Here is a 17,488-nt window from a genome sequence, read left to right on the forward strand (position 1 = left end):
TGAAGATCTCAGCAGAGGAGGATCAAACATCTCCACAAACAGCTTCAGCTGTCATCTAGACATCTAGAGAAGCTCTTATTGAGAATGAACAATGTTTAAATGTTGATATTTGATTAATTTGACGTCACCATTGTGGTGGAAAGTGTTTGGTTTAGTTGGGATCTTGGTCCTCATCCTTCTTGTGTTAGCTTGTCTCTTACTGCTGTAAACGTGTGTTATAAAGCACTCCTATTGTGCCAGAGAGCGTGGAGCTCAGGTGTTTACATCTTGCTGCTAATGTTGACAAAAGTATAGCAAAATAAGACATCAGTGTTTTGTTGCAACTATATTTTTTTTTCTTGGATAGAAATCTTGTAAAAAAAAAAATGTACATAGAATGTACTCTTTTTTTTTTTTTTTTTACAAAATAGATCATTTTGGATATGCATCACATCGATGGTGACATTCAAAACAAGAAAAAAAGGATACGTTTGTCCTATGAAGTGGTTTTGATTCTCACCGTTGTTGTGATGCATAGCCGGAATATTGATGTCTGTGTTTGAGTACATGATGCTTTTACTCAAAATATTTAAATTACATCCATTATGTCCATCTTCAAAATAAGCAAGTATTTTTCTCTTGGTTGTTATGTAGATTTAAAAGGCTTGGGGGTGATAAATGAAAAATAATAAAATTAACAAAGCTAAATTCATAACCTCAGGTACTTAATAAGTGATGCATTTTTCATCATCAACAAAGAAATGATACCACCTGAGCTTTCTTAATTTTGTTTCTCTTTACTGCAGTTAAAGCAGTCAGAGACAGGCTCATCAAAGAAGTAGCTGGACCAAGATCCCAACTAAACCAAACACTGTCCACCACAATGGTGACTTCAAATGAATCAAATATCAACATTTAAACCTCTGTTAATTCTCAATAAGAGCTTCTCTAGATGTCTGACAGAAATAAAGTCAATCTAATGAGTGAAGCTGATGAAGCTGTTTGTGGAGATGCTTGATCCTCCTCTGCTGAGATCTTCAGAGATTTAATGTCTTTGATTTGCAGTTGATTTTACCACATGCTCAATCATCAGTTATTTCATTATTTCATAAAGATTATTTTATTTTCTTGATTTTAGGACAAACACAGTGTCTGGAAATTACATTGAAAAAACGTTTCTCTAAATCTAACGCATCCTGAGAGTGTTGATTTGGTCCAGAAACTGTATAAGTTATGCCTAAATGAACCTTAAATGATGTTGAAAATGTTTCTACAGAACACTTTTGAACTAGTTTTTAACCTTGTAAGCAGGTTCTGTGAACGTCTAAATCAGACGTACAGAAGACGTCAAACAAAGACGTCATAAAAACTTTCATTCTGGCTCCTCAGTGGACGTCTTTTCAACGTCAGCAAAGACATAAAAAGACGTCCACTGGACGTAAATTTGCCCAGTGGGTACCGTTTTAACTGCTTAAGTTAAGAAACCCTGGTCTCCACATGGCGAGTCGAAGAAAATGGCGTCTTCGAGAAATTTCAGGCTGTAGCGCGCGCAGCACTTCATGAACGCTACACAGACCTGACTGTTAACATCATATAGCCTACACATAAATGCACACAATATTCTAAACTGAATTTGAACAAAGTAAACGGTACATTCGAACTAGTAACTAAAAGTGGTTGTTTTAGTCAGCAAGCTTAAGTACAAAAGCCCATATCGAATACATTTGAACATGCTTTTAAGACAAACGGCTAACGTTAAACACAAAAATAAACAACGATTTATCTAACTTAACTATTTCGATTTATGGAACGCTTATCTTCGTGAAATATAGAACTTAACTTACCTTCTGCGTTTTTTCCCCGTTTATGTCACGTTAAGGTAGGCCTTCTTATTTGCACTGTTGCCCGAACTGGAGAAAATGATGTAAAGTTGTGTGAGAAAAGTTAACAATTCTGGGTCAGCACGTCAAGAAAATATTGATTTGAATTAGTAAGACTATATGTTACATACTCCAAAGAAAACTCGCCGTTGTCTACATTTCCAGTAACATGAGCACTGGCCTCTTCTACAGGGTCAGTCGAAAACAAATGGCGCCTGAGAGAAAAGTTGCAGCGTGCCCTTAAAGTTACACGAACTTGATATTTAACGAAACATACAAATAAATAAAAAATAATGATTACACTGACCTATTAAATAGATTTGATAGTTGTTTCAATCAACCAGGTAACGTTAAAGTATTAAAGTCAATGTCAAAACAATTTGAACATACTTTTATAACAAGTACTGCTAAACCCAATCGAAAAATTATTTACATTGATGAAATACATCACTTACTTTATGCACTTCTCCACTTATAAATGTACAATAATAGACCTGTATGCTTCCAGTTAATAAAACACGCTTCTTCGCTCGAGTGGCGATTCAAATAAAATGGCGTCAGCGAGAAAAGTTTTGGCTGGTTGAAGCTTGCACCACGTAAATGTCCCGGATGTGTAATCACACTACCAGTGTTGATGAGCTCAGATTCTTAGTAGTTTCACCAGCCAGAGTAAGCTTTTTTACACCATCAGTGTTAATTCATCACCATAACATTAACACTTCACTCTAAAACACCGTAACACCAGGATTTTAACTCTGGTGATTTTGCTGTGCACATTTGCCGCCCATGAAGCAAATTCTGACTATTCTGTAACCATTAATGAAACATTTTAACTCCTATAAAGGCCCACATACTCATATTCAGCCTTGCTTATTGTTTTCTCTTTTTCTTTTCTTTTTGCATGTGTGTCCACAGCAGCCTGATTTCTTTACACCCCAAAAGTTCTTTTAAGAGCTAAGACACAGTCAGTTTTTTTGGTTTTGTAAGTACATGTTTTGATTAACTATTAAACAAGTTTTCAGTATTTATTGGCATAATGCAGCATACCTGCAACATGAAACTTAAGGTTTGATTAATATATTGTTTTAATTTCTTTATTTTATTAGATTTTGGATCATCTTCCTCTGTTTTCCTCCATTTTAATTTCAAGGTAAGTAAAATTACTTAGCTTCTCCTAAATGTGTTGTCATGTTGTATATTTTATTTTTAAACTTACATCGGATATTTATATTTGGTCATTTTTTTGTGATGGGACAATTAAGCTATTCATGCAGATTCAGCACTGGAAAAAATTAAGAGAACACTGCAAAGTTTTACTATTTATAGGTTTGAGTTTGATTAAAATGTGTGGCCCACACTGTGCAAATACTGAAAAAAAAAAAAAAAAAAAAAAAAAAAACACTAATAAATACTTACAATTTTTTTTGCATAATTAATTTCAGAAATAACACAAAACAAAACCCCCTTTTCAATACTTTAATGTATTCTTCTTGTACTTACTATTGCAGAATATTTTATGAAAACAAATATTCTGAATTTAGAATGAACTCAAAATCCAAAAGGCAAAGGTACACAAGGCAATGGAAATGTGCCCGGAAGTCACTAACTGAAAGGATTATTGGAGAACAATCAAAATGCCTTCCAGTAACATCTCAACATGGTCAATATCAGGTCAATGTGGATGAAAGAAATGACATGGACATCTGGGGTGCTTTTAAATGTGCAGAGACAGGAGTCAGTGAAGAAAACTGCCATTTAGGACAAGAGAGTGAGGATAATGGGGTCAGTGAAGAAATCTGCATTTCAGAACATGAGAATGAGGATCATTTCTTCAGTGAGGACAACTACACTTCAGAGCCTGAGGATGTGAATCAAATGTCTCCAGCCCCACTTACAACATTTTTGCAGGGTTGGGCTACAAAACACCTTATTAAACACATTGCCATTGATGACCTTCTGAAGGGACTTAGACAAAATGGACATCCAGAGCTGCCTTTAACAGCAAGAACCTTGCTGCAAACTCCGAGACATATTAAAACAGTGACGAAGTCAGGAATGGAGTGTGTTCATTTCAACATGAGAAAGAGTCTTAGCGAGCAGTTGCAGCACTACCCAAGGGATGTAACTAACGGAATAACAACACTGGAGTTATCATTCAATATAGATGGACTGCCAATTTTCAAAAGCAACAAAGCAAATCTATAGCATCCTCTGTGCCATTCACCTGACACCTATCAGAGTCTTTCCCGTGACACTGACACTTGGTCCTTCCAAACCAAAAGATTTGGATTTTGTTGAGGAAGCCATTAAAGACATTCAGGATCTCCTGGACAATGGTTTCGAAGGAATACAAATTCAGATTAGAAGTGTTGTGTGTGACGCACCTGCAAGAGCAATGGTCAAAAAGATAAAACAATATTCAGGATATTACGGGTGTGATAAATGCACTCAGAAGGGCATGTGGGTTACTGGGAGAGTAACATATCCAAAGGCAGACAACCTCACACTACGCACAGATGAGACATACCGTGCTGAAATGGCAAAACGGCAGAAAGATGATGCCATTTCAGTGTCCCCATTTTTGAGGCTCCCTTTGGACATGATTAACCAATTTCCAATAGACTATATGCACCAAGCCTGCCTCGGGGTCACAAAAAAATTGATCACAGTGTGGATGAGAGGAAACCGGAATGTGCGAATGTCAGATGGACAAATCAATGAAGTGACTCAACGGCTACTGGCACTCAGAAAAGACATTCCAAGCTGTTTTGCTAGAAAACCAAGAGGTCTGGATGACATAGATAGGTGGAAGGCAACAGAACTGCGGCAGTTTGCTGTTTACACTGGCAAGATTGTACTGAAAGGAATTCTGGCCGACCAGCTTTACGATCATTTTATGACATTCAGTGTTGCCTTGGGTCTTCTTCTTTCTCCAAACTCTGCAGTGGCCCACAACTGCTACAGCAGTCAGCTGATGAAATACTTCGTAGAAAAAACTAAAGAACTGTATGGTGATCATTTCATTGTATACAACATACATTCTATGATACATCTATCAGCAGAGGCCATGAATTTTGGTTGTCTTGATGCTTGCAGCGCTTTCCCATTCGAAAACTTTCTGGGAAAGCTTAAACAACTCGTGAGGTCAGGAAAGAAGCCGCTTGTTCAAGTGGCCAAACGTCTGATGAAGAGGTCAAATTTTCCACAGACTCAATCAGTGGTCACCACAAAGTTCAAAATTACAAGACCAAATAATGCTTTCATTCTCGAGGAGAGTAAATGTTGCGTGGCCATTGAAGAAAGGGAAGAGATGGATGATTCAGGCTCCCGAATGTTATTGTGCAAGGTTTTTGAGAAATCTCAACCACTTTTCAAAGACCCATGTGACTCACGGATGATTGGTTGTTTCAAAGTGCAGTCAAGACAATCCAAAATGACACTAATCCCAGAACAGCAGCTACCAAAATCTGCCATAATGATTGAAGAAAACCAGGAAATATTTTTTTTGGCTATACTGCATACACTTTAACTCTCTTGCCCATCCCACCCCACCTCACCCCATCTCCACCTACCTCACAACCGATGGACTACGTTTCAGTTTTGTCCAGACACTGGGCTGGGAGAGCAGGAAAATGAGGGTCTGCTTTTGAACTGTTCACTGTATTCCATCGGCAGAAGATGGTCTTGCTTTCATGAATATTGAAATATTGGTGAATATTTAAATATATAAAACTTTTTTTTTTACCCATGTTATAGCAAAAATTATTTGTGATTAAACACTAATTTGCGGACCCCCAGTTGAAGACCCTTAAGACATAATCCTTAAAAAAATTGATTGTAAATTAAAGTAGTTACAATTCGTAGTAAAGTAGTTTGATTAGATTATTTCATCTAATTTTTAGGAGCAACACAGAAGAACTTCAAATCAATGAAGTCAACAGAAGTGGAAGATCTTATATCACAGGCCCTGAAATTCGCTCCACATAGGAATTTAAAATGGTAAACACACTGTATTTGTTAAAGATAGAACACACAAAATGAAACGACATGCAGCCAAGAGACTGTCCGCTCACACAAACACCAGACATTAAGATCTGTCACAAAACCAAGAAATAAACTAGACCTAACCCTGTGACACAACCCTGACAAGTATTTAAATGCATTTAGAAATTGCTATTAACTACACTGAAAAAGTAATAAGTACATTTACTTAATTTTTATTTGGCAAGTTTTTGCACAAGCATTTTTCAAGTAAATTTAACACATTTGGAAATTAAGTAAATCTACTTAACTAAGTTAAGTATCATCACCAATATAAATTATAACAATCTACACCTAGGTACAGGTTAACACCTGATGGCTTTTCTTCTGGGTGTTTGAGTTACAACAAATGTGTTTTAGAAACACATGGTTATAACAGCCAGAGAAAAGACTAAGACAGAAGTCCAGGGTCAAGAGCCCAACTAAAGCAAACACTGATCTCTAACATGGTTACTTCAAATGAAACAATAAATCAACATCTAAACCTTAGTTCATTCTCAATAAGATCTTCTGTAGACGTCTGACAGAAATAAAGTCAGTCTGGTTATTAATAAGTGGAGCTGGTGATGCTGTTTGTGGGGTTGTTTCATCAGATCTTGAGAGATTTCATGTATTTTATTTCAGTTGATTTCATCTAAGTCTGTGTCTGAAGTCAGTTGTAGTAGTTCTTCTTGTGTTTCTCTTTTCTTCAGTGATTCTGTTTGTTAACAGCAGCTGTTCATCACTAATTATTCAATCAGCACTTAGTTAATCACTTAATTACTTAAATGCAAAGTTTTAAAACTTACATGGTTTAAATCAAGGCAATCTATTTACTCAAACGGTTTGAGTAAAGTTTACTTATCGGGTTTTACAGTGCTATTTCTTTTGTCTGTTTTCTTAATTGCAGAATATTTATCACGTGCATCCAGTCCTTTGTGTTGTCTTTGCTGTAAACTGGTTTAAAGGGACAGATGTGAGAGACTTATTTACCCTCATTTGATAAAACTGTTTTGAAAAAAAATATTTTACATTTAGAAATTTCTAGAATATCTGTTTCTGGTTTTTTGTTAGAGTAAAAACTTTTCCAAAATAAAAAAGTAAGTAAGTGAAACTTTCACTTATTTTTCACAAGATCTTAAAGTGTTCCTGTAGCTCAGTGGTAGAACATTGCATTAGCAAGTGCAAGGTTGGGGGTTCGATTCCCCGGGAACACATGATAGGTGAAAATTGTTAGCCTGAATGCTCTGTAAGTTGCTTTGGATAAAAGTGTCTGCTAAATGCATTAATTTAATATTATTTAATTAAATTTTACTCAATAAAATGTACTTATTATTATTATTTTATTTTTTTACTTAACTTAGTTAAGTAGATTTACTTAATTTCCAAATGTGTTAAATTTACTTGAAAAAAACTTGCCAAATAAAAATTAAGTAAATTTACTTATTACTTTTTTCAGTGAAGAGATTTCTTCTTCAATGGATAATAATGAATATACTGTGGAGGTGTTCCTACATAAAAATAAAAAAAAAGCTTTTAACACTATTGATTATGGATTATTAATGATGAAACTGGAGAAATATGGTATAAGAGGAAAAGGTTTTGCTCGGATAAAAAGTTACCTTGATGACAGATATCAATTTGTACAAATAAATAATGTTAAATCAGATTTAATAATTAAAAGAAAGTTACTTGTGGTGTTCCGCAAGGTTCAGTGCTAGGCCCCAAATTGTTTGTACTGTACATAAATTATATTTGTAAAGTGTCTAAAGTATTAAAATGGTTTTGTTTGCTGATTATACAAACTTATATTGTTCGGGGAAAAATTTGGAACAGTTTCTGAATACAGTGGAAATCGAACTGATGGTTTTCAAAAAATGGTTTGATTATAACAGACTTTCACTGAATTTAAGTAAAACAAAGTTCATAATATTTAGTAATCAACAAAGTAACAATGAAGTTAAATTGAGGATTAACAATGAGGAAATAGAAAGTGTGTATAAAAATAGAAATAGAAAGAGTGTATAAAAATACATTTTTGGGTGTTATAATTGATCATAAATTATGTTGGAAACCATATATTAATGTAAAAGCAAAAGGTTGCAGTATTGAATAGATTAAAACATATTTTGAATGAAAATACTTTATAATATTGTATTGTACGCTCATAGTTCCAGACATTACTTACTGTGTGGAGGTGTGGGGTCATACATATAAAACCAATATAAATTCAATATATATGTTACAAAAGAAATCTACTAGGATTGTTAAAAGGGTTGATTATTACGAACCAACAACAAAAAATATATTTTTTTAATTAATTTCTATGCTTTCAAATGTGTAGATTAGTTGATTTACATACATAATATTGTACAAAGTTTATAATAATTTGCTTCCAAATTGTATTCAGAGTCTGTTCGAAATAAGAGAAAGTCAGTATAATCTAACAGGATTGTGTTTAAAAAGTAAGGGCAAGAACTAATGCAAAAAGTAGGTGTTTATCTGTCAATGGGGTAAGTAAATGTATGGAATAAATGTGATAAGGAATTAAAATTATGTAATTCACTTTGCAAAGAAAATGTATAAAAATAAGGTGATAAATAACTATATGACTCCATATCAATAATTGTGAATGTATTGTTAAAATATTGAACTAATAGCTGGAATGTGTATTTTTGGTATAATGTTTGTTTTGAATTATGTATGTACGTTTTGGGAAATGTTAAGTAATATTTGTTTAACTTGTATTATCTAGCTTGTGAAAATTGTCACTCATCAGTTAACTATGTATAAAGGGTAGGCATAATAAGCAAGGCTTCGACATACACCTTTTTTGGTAATTATATATATCTTTTTTTTTTTTTTGTGAGGAGTTGTTTGTGAAGGTCAAAATAAAATTATTGATTGATTGATTCAGAGCAGGGCTTTTCAAAGCTGTCCCAAAGGAACCCTAGCACTGCACATTTTTTATGTTTCCTTCATCGAACACACCTGATTGAACTCATTAGCTCATTAGAAAAGACCACAAGACCTGAAGTGGATGTGTGTCAGATAAGGGAGACAATATAATATATATATATATATATATATATATATATATATATATATGAATATATATATATATATATATAATAATAATAAAATAAAAGAAGCATTACGCATAAAGAAATATTTACCCAATGCTCAGCAGACAAAGTAATACAATTCCTAAAGCATTTATTCAGATAACTACAGCTAGATATCCTCTTCTTCTTCTTCTTCTTCTTTTTTTACTACACATGACCCTGCAACTTATTTTACAATAACACAACAACATACAAAAATAATTTTATATTTATATATTTATTAAATATCAGAATAATCATGGTGGGTTTGTAAGGCATTATTCTTAAAAAAAAAAGCTTTAGATGGATTTGTATTGAGAAAATTACTACATAAAGAGCTGAAGTGAAAAGTAAGTACTACAATGATCAATATATTTATACATTTAAAAGAAGCATTTACATTTGAAAGAAATTAATTCATTATTCCTTCAAAAATATTTACTCAAAGGACTGATCTAATGGTAGTCGTTCAAGAGAATCTACCTTTCCGAGTATCTAATTAATCAGTGTGTGATGTTGGTTTGATTTCTCTTCTTCTCATAAATACTTCTGTATCTGATGTCATAAACCAACATAGCAACAGCAGCCATGCCCACCAGAGCAGAGAGAGCCAATCGGATCACAGCTTCAATAACACCACAGAAGCAGATGGAGTCTAAGAGATAAAAAAAAAAAGAACAAAGATAAAATAGAAATATTATTCACTAAATTTGTGAAAAAATATAATTCTGCTGACATAAACACTGATAAAAGTAATAAGTAAATTTACTGAATTTTTATTTGGCAAGTTTTTGCACAAGCATTTTTCAAGTAAATTTAACACATTTGGAAATTAAGTAAATCTACTTAACTAAGTTAAGTTAAAAAAAATAAAAATAATAATAAGTACGTTTTATTGAGTAAAATTTAATTAAATAATATTAAATTAACACATTTAGCAGACACTTTTATCCAAGGCAACTTACAGTGCATTCAGGCTAACAATTTTCACCTATCATGTGTTCCCGGGGAATCAAACCCCCAACCTTGCACTTGCTAATGCAATGTTCTACCACTGAGCTACAGGAACACTTTAAGATCTTGTGAAAAATAAGTGAAAATTTCACTTACTTACTTTTTTATTTTGGAAAAGTTTTTCCACTAACAAAAAACCCGAAACCGATATTCTAGAAATTTCTAAATGTAAAATATTTTTTTTCAAAACAACAGTACTTTAAATAAAACTTTTCAAGATTTATAAGAATTATGCATGCTTGTAACTCAAGAAGTATTAAAGAAATATTAAATGGGGATTGTATGGGGACCTCAATGATGCTCCATATTCAGGTTGTTGAATAATAACCATTTTCAGAAAAAAAAAAAGGTCAATTTGACCCCCCAAAAAATTGAGATTGGGAAGTTTCTGAAATTTGGTTGATTTGACACAGAATGACCCAGCTATAAAGTTAGCTTTAGCGAGACAAAAATGAGTCAGCAATGTTATTTCAAATATTTAAGATGCTTTTTTCTATACAGTCCATACAGCCAAAATTAAAACACACACACATCAAATAGAGCAAGTGATTCTCTACTCACCATAGACAGTAAGATTGAATGTGTTGAACGGCGTGTCTGTTTTTATATATACTTTATAAAGTTCAGAGTCTGTGATTGTGGTGTTTGTGATGAACAGAGATCCAGTCTGATCCAGCTTCAGTCTGTCTCTGAATCTCCCTTCAGCACTATCATTATAAACCGTGCTCTTCTTTTTGTTGATTTGAGCGATGATAATGTCTTTAGGTCCAAATTTCCACATAATCAAATCCATTCTCTGTATTTCAGTAAGATCAGGATTTAGAGTGACAGAATCTCCCTCCGTCACTGACTCTGACTTCACTTCATCACCAAACACACCTGAAGAACAAACACAAACAGTTTCTCAGAAAGACTTTTGCAGTTTTAGTCATTTTAGAACATAAAAAAATGTAATTGCAAAACAGTTCTTCCTCTGAACAAAAGTATTTGAATATTAGTCTGATGAAACGGATGGACATAATAAAGAACAGAATGATGTACAGATGGATAATTCATAATATACACAGAACTGATGCCATAAATATGCTTACCAGCCAGACTCCATGAGCACAAACAGAAGAAAATAAACACCTCCAACATTTTTCCTAACCCACTTGAATTTTTTTTTTTCTTTTTTTTTTTAGCGAATGAAGCTGGAGTGAAGATCAGTCTGTAGTGAAATGTTTTCGTGAACCTGTACAGTCAGTGTAAATAAACTCCTCCAACAGCTCCTCCCTTCAACTACTGCCTGCCTTCTCAAAAGTTTAACCTAAATAAATAGATTATGAACTCTTTATTAAGACATTTTTAATCTTCAGATTTTCAAATATGATCCTTTAGACCAGTGGTTCTTAAGAAAGATGTACGACTGAACTGAATGTGTCAAATACGAAACAAAGATTTTGTCCTCTGTCACAAAATGTCTCCACTCAGATATCTGTTGAAATGGGAGAACTGAAGGTACTACTATAAAGACATAAAATTCAGCTTCCATATTTTGAAGGAACATAATGCATCAGCCAGTCCATCAAAGAGATACAGAGGGAACTCAGAAAGATCATGCAAACTTCACACAGAACAGCTTCCCAAGTCAGCCATCCAGATACTTTCTTGATGAGTGCTACTTGAGCCGCCTAGCAACCATGAACTGTCTAAAGTATCCAACAAAACCATTCCAACTTCCAACCAGTACTTTATTAAAACATTTTCCCCTAAAGAAGAAGAACATTTGTTTTTATTGATAGCATTCTAATGCAGTTATTATAATGAAGTTATTTGAAAGAGAACGAGAGAGACAGACACAGAGAGAGAGAGAGGGAAAGAAAGAGAGCGAGAGAGACAGAGAAAGAAAAATTATCTTCTTTTGACAACAGATTTGTAAATGATTCACATTATTTGTTTGCGCATTTAAACAGCACTTACAGAGGGCAATTTTTTGTTAATTTCCTTAAGCTTAAAAAAAAAACTTTACTAAATAGATGTGTAAGAAGGCAGGCAGTAGTTGAAGGGAGGAGCTGCTGAAGGAGTTTATTTACACTGACTGTACGGGTTCAAAAAAACACTTCACTACAGGCCGACAGTGCTTCATTCACTTAAATAATAATAATAATAATAATAATAATAATAATACAAAATAAAATATTCAACATTTTAGTCAGGACCTGATTATTATAACAATTCTGTTATGCTGATGTTGGTGTTTATTTTCTTCTGTTTGTGCTCATGGAGTCTGGCTGGTAAGCATATTTATGGCATCAGTTCTGTGTATATTATGAATTATCGATCTGCACATCATTCTGTTCTTTATTATGTCCATCCGTTTCATCAGACTAATATTCAAATACTTTTGTTCAGAGGAAGAACTGTTTTGCCCTGATATTTTTTTGAATGTTCTAAAATGACTAAAACTGCAAAAGTCTTTCTGAGAAACTGTTTGTGTTTGTTCTTCAGGTGTGTTTGGTGATGAAGTGAAGTCAGTGTCAGTGACGGAGGGAGATTCTGTCACTCTAAATCCTGATCTTACTGAAATACAGAGAATGGATTTGATTATGTGGAAATTTGGACCTAAAGACATTATCATCGCTCAAATCAACAAAAAGAAGAGCACGGTTTATAATGATAGTGCTGAAGGGAGATTCAGAGACAGACTGAAGCTGGATCAGACTGGATCTCTGTTCATCACAAACACCACAATCACAGACTCTGAACTTTATAAAGTATATATAAAAACAGACACGCCGTTCAACACATTCAATCTTACTGTCTATGGTGAGTAGAGAATCACTTGCTCTATTTGATGTGTGAGTGTTTTAATTTTGGCTGTATGGACTGTATGGGGAAAAAAAAGCATCTTAAATATTTCAAGTAACAGTGCTGAATCATTTTTGTCTTGCTAAAGCTAATTTTATAGCTAGCATTTGTGTATCCTAAGAACAAACAGCTGAATAGCATTTTCACACTTCCAGCATAAATTGATGGTTACAGCTTAATTGCAGATGAAGCATTATAAAAATGTTTTCTGCTCGTTTTATTCACACATCACTTTTCATTGCATCTCAGTCTCTTTACTGATAATATTGTCTGTTTGCTAAACAAGTGCACTAACCTTTGATAACATTATTAGCTGCACAATTGTGGTGCAAATTACATTACAAAATATTAAGATTTTTAATTTAAGAATATTATTAATTTTCACATACATTTTATTAAAAACCCTGTTTAAATCATAATATACTTTTAAACATGATAATAGTTAATAATAGTTTAATAATAGTTTTATAATGAATTTTCATATTTGAAGATTAAATGTCTCAGTCTGGGGCAAGAGTAAAATGAATTCATACGTAAAACAAATGGGAAAAGTAGCAAAAAATAAAAAATAAATAAATTATTATGACCTTCAAATAACAAAAAAGTAAAGGCCAGTTCACACCACACCAACAAATGCATACTAACACAGACAATATCACCAGATTGCAGTCACTCTCATTCCACAACCCAACAAGCACTGATTCAGCACACAATCATCAAATATGACCTCCGACAGGCACAAACAGGGATAACACACTGATCCGACAAAACCTGATGAACGTATCTGGTGTTATCTGGTGGTGTGGTGTGAATTTCCCTTTAGTTGTTTAATCAATTCGTTTTTAATTCAAAATCAACCCCTGAGACACCAAAGCACCAAAACTTAAAGAAATACCCATACCTTTGTCATTTGACATAATTAATTATTAGTAATGTTATAGAATAATAATAAGTAAAATGACAGATGATTGATTTTGAGTTTATGACATACAGATTCACTTTCTTTATGTATTATCAAGTTAATCAACATTTTGAAAACTTTTCTTGATACTCACACTTTAATTTCTTTTTAAACATGAATATTTTATAAATGTTGAGGGCTTTAGATCAAGACTGTTAGTATCAGCTCTGATCTCCATGTGTGATGAAACAGAGTGACATCACAATTAAATTTCACTCAACACATCAAATACTGACAAATCCTATTCTCTAATATCTTTTTCCAGCCCCTCTCTCCACTCCTAACATCATCAGAGACTCTTTATCTGCTCAGAACTCATCATCTTCATCAGGACCAGCATCCAGCTGTGTGTTTCTGTGTTCAGTGGTGAATGTGAGTGATGTGACTCTCTCCTGGTACAAAGGAAACAGTTTATTGTCCAGCATCAGTGTGTCTGATCTCAGCAGAAGTTTTTCTTTACATCTGGAGTGTCTGGATGATTTCTACAGCTGTGTGGTGAACAATCCCATCAAAAACCAGACCACACATCTCAACACTGAACTCTGTCATACATGTTCAGGTAAATCAATGTTAATATTTTGTGTTTATGTACACATTCACTTAGATTAATTTATCTCTTTATCATCACAGCACACTCTCCTTCTGTCACTCTCCTCCAGACTCTGTATCTCTGATAGTTTCTGCTGCTGCTGCTGCTGGATCTCTGTTGATTGTAGCTGCAATTGGGATCGTCTGCATTTGCAGGAAATGTAGAAAAACCGATCAAGAAGGTAAGTGTTATCTACTGTTAGTATGATTGTAAAAATATATTATACATATTAAAATAATTTAAAACTGTGTTCCATCCCACATGAAAAATACTATAGTAATTTATAGTAAATACTATAGTGTTTTTGAACCGTACTATAGTAAAGTGTATTATACTGTATATATTATAGTATTGACAACACTTTGTTAATGAGCGATACAGCATACTGTAGTATTAACGATAGTGAACTGATAAACTGTTATCAAATCTGTAGTATACTTTAGTTTTTTACTACAGTAAACTGCATTGTATTGAAGTATAATATACCCTGTAGTTGTAGAAAACTTAGTACAGTATTGGGTAATGTAATTTGTTTATATTACTAAAGTTGTTATATTACCACAGAAACTATTTAATTACCACAACAAATTAAATAAATTACTTTACTATAGTATGGTTCAAAACCACTATATTTACTATAAATTACTATAGATTTTTTTTTCATGTAGAAAACAGTAATTCTCAAACATCTTTTTTAGAGATTTGTTCTTTTAAAATGTCTGCCATTACTGTTGAAACAGTTCAAACTCACACAAAGGAGATCATTTACTCTGATCCAACATTCTACAAAAGGCGTGGAGGAGGAAAGCCTCAAAACTGTCATGGGACAAAGGTAAGGGACAGCCATATACACCGGTGTCTTCTAAAACATATATGATTCTTTATATATAATTTGTTACATGTTCCCTGTGCTTGTCTTTTGACTTTTATGGCGAAGTGTATAAATGCAAATCTTATATAGAATAAGAAGATTTTGATCAGTTTGGGTGGAGATGCTGTTAAAAAAAATGACACTAGAATTACATTTATAGACAGGAATGTAAAAAATATATGTAAAGGAAATAAAAAAAAAGGAAGGCTGATCCATTAAATGTAGTTTTTAAATTCTATACATCAAGAAATGTGAGAATAAAGCTGAAAACTGCTGATAGTGTATGCATATGCATTTTAAAGTGTTTTATTGATGGATGATGAAAGAAGGTCAATAATGTTCTGGTTAAATAGGCCTACAATCTCATGTTGTGAAGCAACACAAGTAATAGCTGAGACACACATGAATTGCAAACAAGGATGATAGAAACACATACCTGAACTAAATGACTAAATATTTAACTATGAAAAACTAGGCAGGGAGGAACGGTGCCAGGCACGTGCACAGGTAGGGCTCAACCTGTGCAGAGCACATGCCCTTTTTGCCCTTACACTCTGAAGAGCCCTTTTTTTGGTGGTGTTTTTTATTTTATTTTTTTTATCAATGCTATTGGTCACCCTTTACGTCTGTCTGTCTGTTTTACCAAATTAAAGTTCTTAAAACGAGCTTGTGTAAATCTTATTCGATCCTCAAGCTGTCAGTAAGCTGATAACTCCGCCCCCTCTATATTCATTGAATCAACTGAAGTTCCACAGCAGACGCACAGTAGACAACAGCTGAGCTAAACAAAGTTTTGCGAAGGGTAAATAAATATCTTGTTGTTTGATTAAGTACTACTAAACACTGTCTATAAAGGCTCATATTTTATTTATTTGATGTCTGACTCACTGACTGAGACGTGGGACGTCGCCTGAGAGAGAGGGCTAGCATTTGCCATCTAGTCATAGCCAATATATAGCCAACACAAATAGCCTGTGCATACAGTAGCATTTCATCTTTTATAAAATGCGATTTTGGCCAAATGCATTTTACCACAGGAAAAACTGAGTGCTCCGTCTATATAGCTAAAAAAAACTAGTTTGTAAACTAGATGAAAATGTAATGTGATCCCGGCAGCGGCAGGCACCGTCGCCGTTTTAATGACGGACAGAAAAAAAATCACATTTGCACACATTCGCTGGTCAAAAATGATATATTGATAAGTAATACAACAACATATAATTTGTTTTTACCATCGGGAAATCATAACTGTTTCGTACTGGAACTTACACAAAGCGACGAGAGATCCTCGTCACCTAGATAACATATTTCTAAGAAATTTCTTCTTTGATTTATGATTGCTGATACACTTAATTTATTAACATTTAGCCTAATCATGTTATGATATACTCTCTGTATACTCTCTGTATAAAATGTTATAAAACATGGTTTTACTACAGTAATGTAGTAGTAACTAAAAAAAAAATTTCAGAAGATCACTTAAATCTTTATATTTTATCATGCAGAATGTAATTCATGATTCATGCCAAGGCTTCATTTATTTGATCCAAAATACAGCAAAATCAGTAATATTGTGTAATAGTTTTACAATTTTAAATAACTGTTTTCTATTTGAATATTTTAAAATGTAATTTATTTTTGTGATCAAAGCTGAATTTTCAGCATCATTACTCCAGTTCAGTACTCTTCAGTGTCACGTGATCCTTCAGAAATGCTTTTCACTGCAACTGTACTTTTCACACTATTTTTATTTATTTTTTCATTGCTGGCTTATTTTAGGGAAAGTGTAGTGAATAAGAGACCTTCAAGAGACCAACATCCCTGGTCCACCACAGTATAACATTTTTGCCAGATACATGGCTCACAGAAGGTTGCTGTTGTATTAGGTTTAAAGAAGCCCTTAAAACCCTGTTTATCTATATTATCTAATATTATTATTATGGATGTTATTAATCGTGAATAAATCTAAAGCTTTTGAGACTATTTTGTGTTACTGAATTTGTCATGAAGATGTGACCATTTCTTCCTTTTATGCAGGCTTACTAAATAATCTTAATATAAAAAAAGGGGGGGGGGGTGCCCTTTTTCAGTTTCAGCACATGCCCCTCAAAAGGTCTGTGCACGGCCCTGAACGGTGCAAATGAAAACAAAAGTCCATGAGGTGTGAATGTGTGACAGAATGCCCCTTCCGGAACTACAGGAGCAAATGAAGGGATTAAA

General features: G+C 33.5%; 3 protein-coding genes across 3 annotated transcripts in view; 2 read left to right on the plus strand and 1 right to left on the minus strand.

Moving 5' to 3' along the window:
* LOC127988462 (uncharacterized) overlaps nt 1-17,488 on the minus strand; it is a 523,986-nt gene that overhangs the window by 346,602 nt on the left and 159,896 nt on the right. The gene's annotated exons all lie outside the window — the stretch shown is intronic.
* LOC127988497 (hepatocyte cell adhesion molecule) overlaps nt 1-17,488 on the plus strand; it is a 278,315-nt gene that overhangs the window by 255,346 nt on the left and 5,481 nt on the right. Inside the window, exons 5-6 of the mRNA XM_052591289.1 lie at nt 14,468-14,578; nt 15,138-15,229. Coding sequence (XP_052447249.1) covers nt 14,468-14,578; nt 15,138-15,229 — 203 coding nt within the window. The remainder of the gene's footprint in view (nt 1-14,467; nt 14,579-15,137; nt 15,230-17,488) is intronic.
* LOC127988499 (SLAM family member 5-like) overlaps nt 1-17,488 on the plus strand; it is a 240,114-nt gene that overhangs the window by 56,049 nt on the left and 166,577 nt on the right. The window contains exon 1 of the mRNA XM_052591296.1: nt 12,116-12,273. Within this exon, the coding sequence (XP_052447256.1) occupies nt 12,222-12,273 (52 nt within the window). The 5' untranslated portion in view covers nt 12,116-12,221. Of the gene's footprint in view, nt 12,274-17,488 lie in introns of the transcript that reaches the window.

This window comes from Carassius gibelio, chromosome B22 (assembly GCF_023724105.1).
Source record: "Carassius gibelio isolate Cgi1373 ecotype wild population from Czech Republic chromosome B22, carGib1.2-hapl.c, whole genome shotgun sequence".
Classification (NCBI taxonomy): domain Eukaryota; kingdom Metazoa; phylum Chordata; class Actinopteri; order Cypriniformes; family Cyprinidae; genus Carassius; species Carassius gibelio.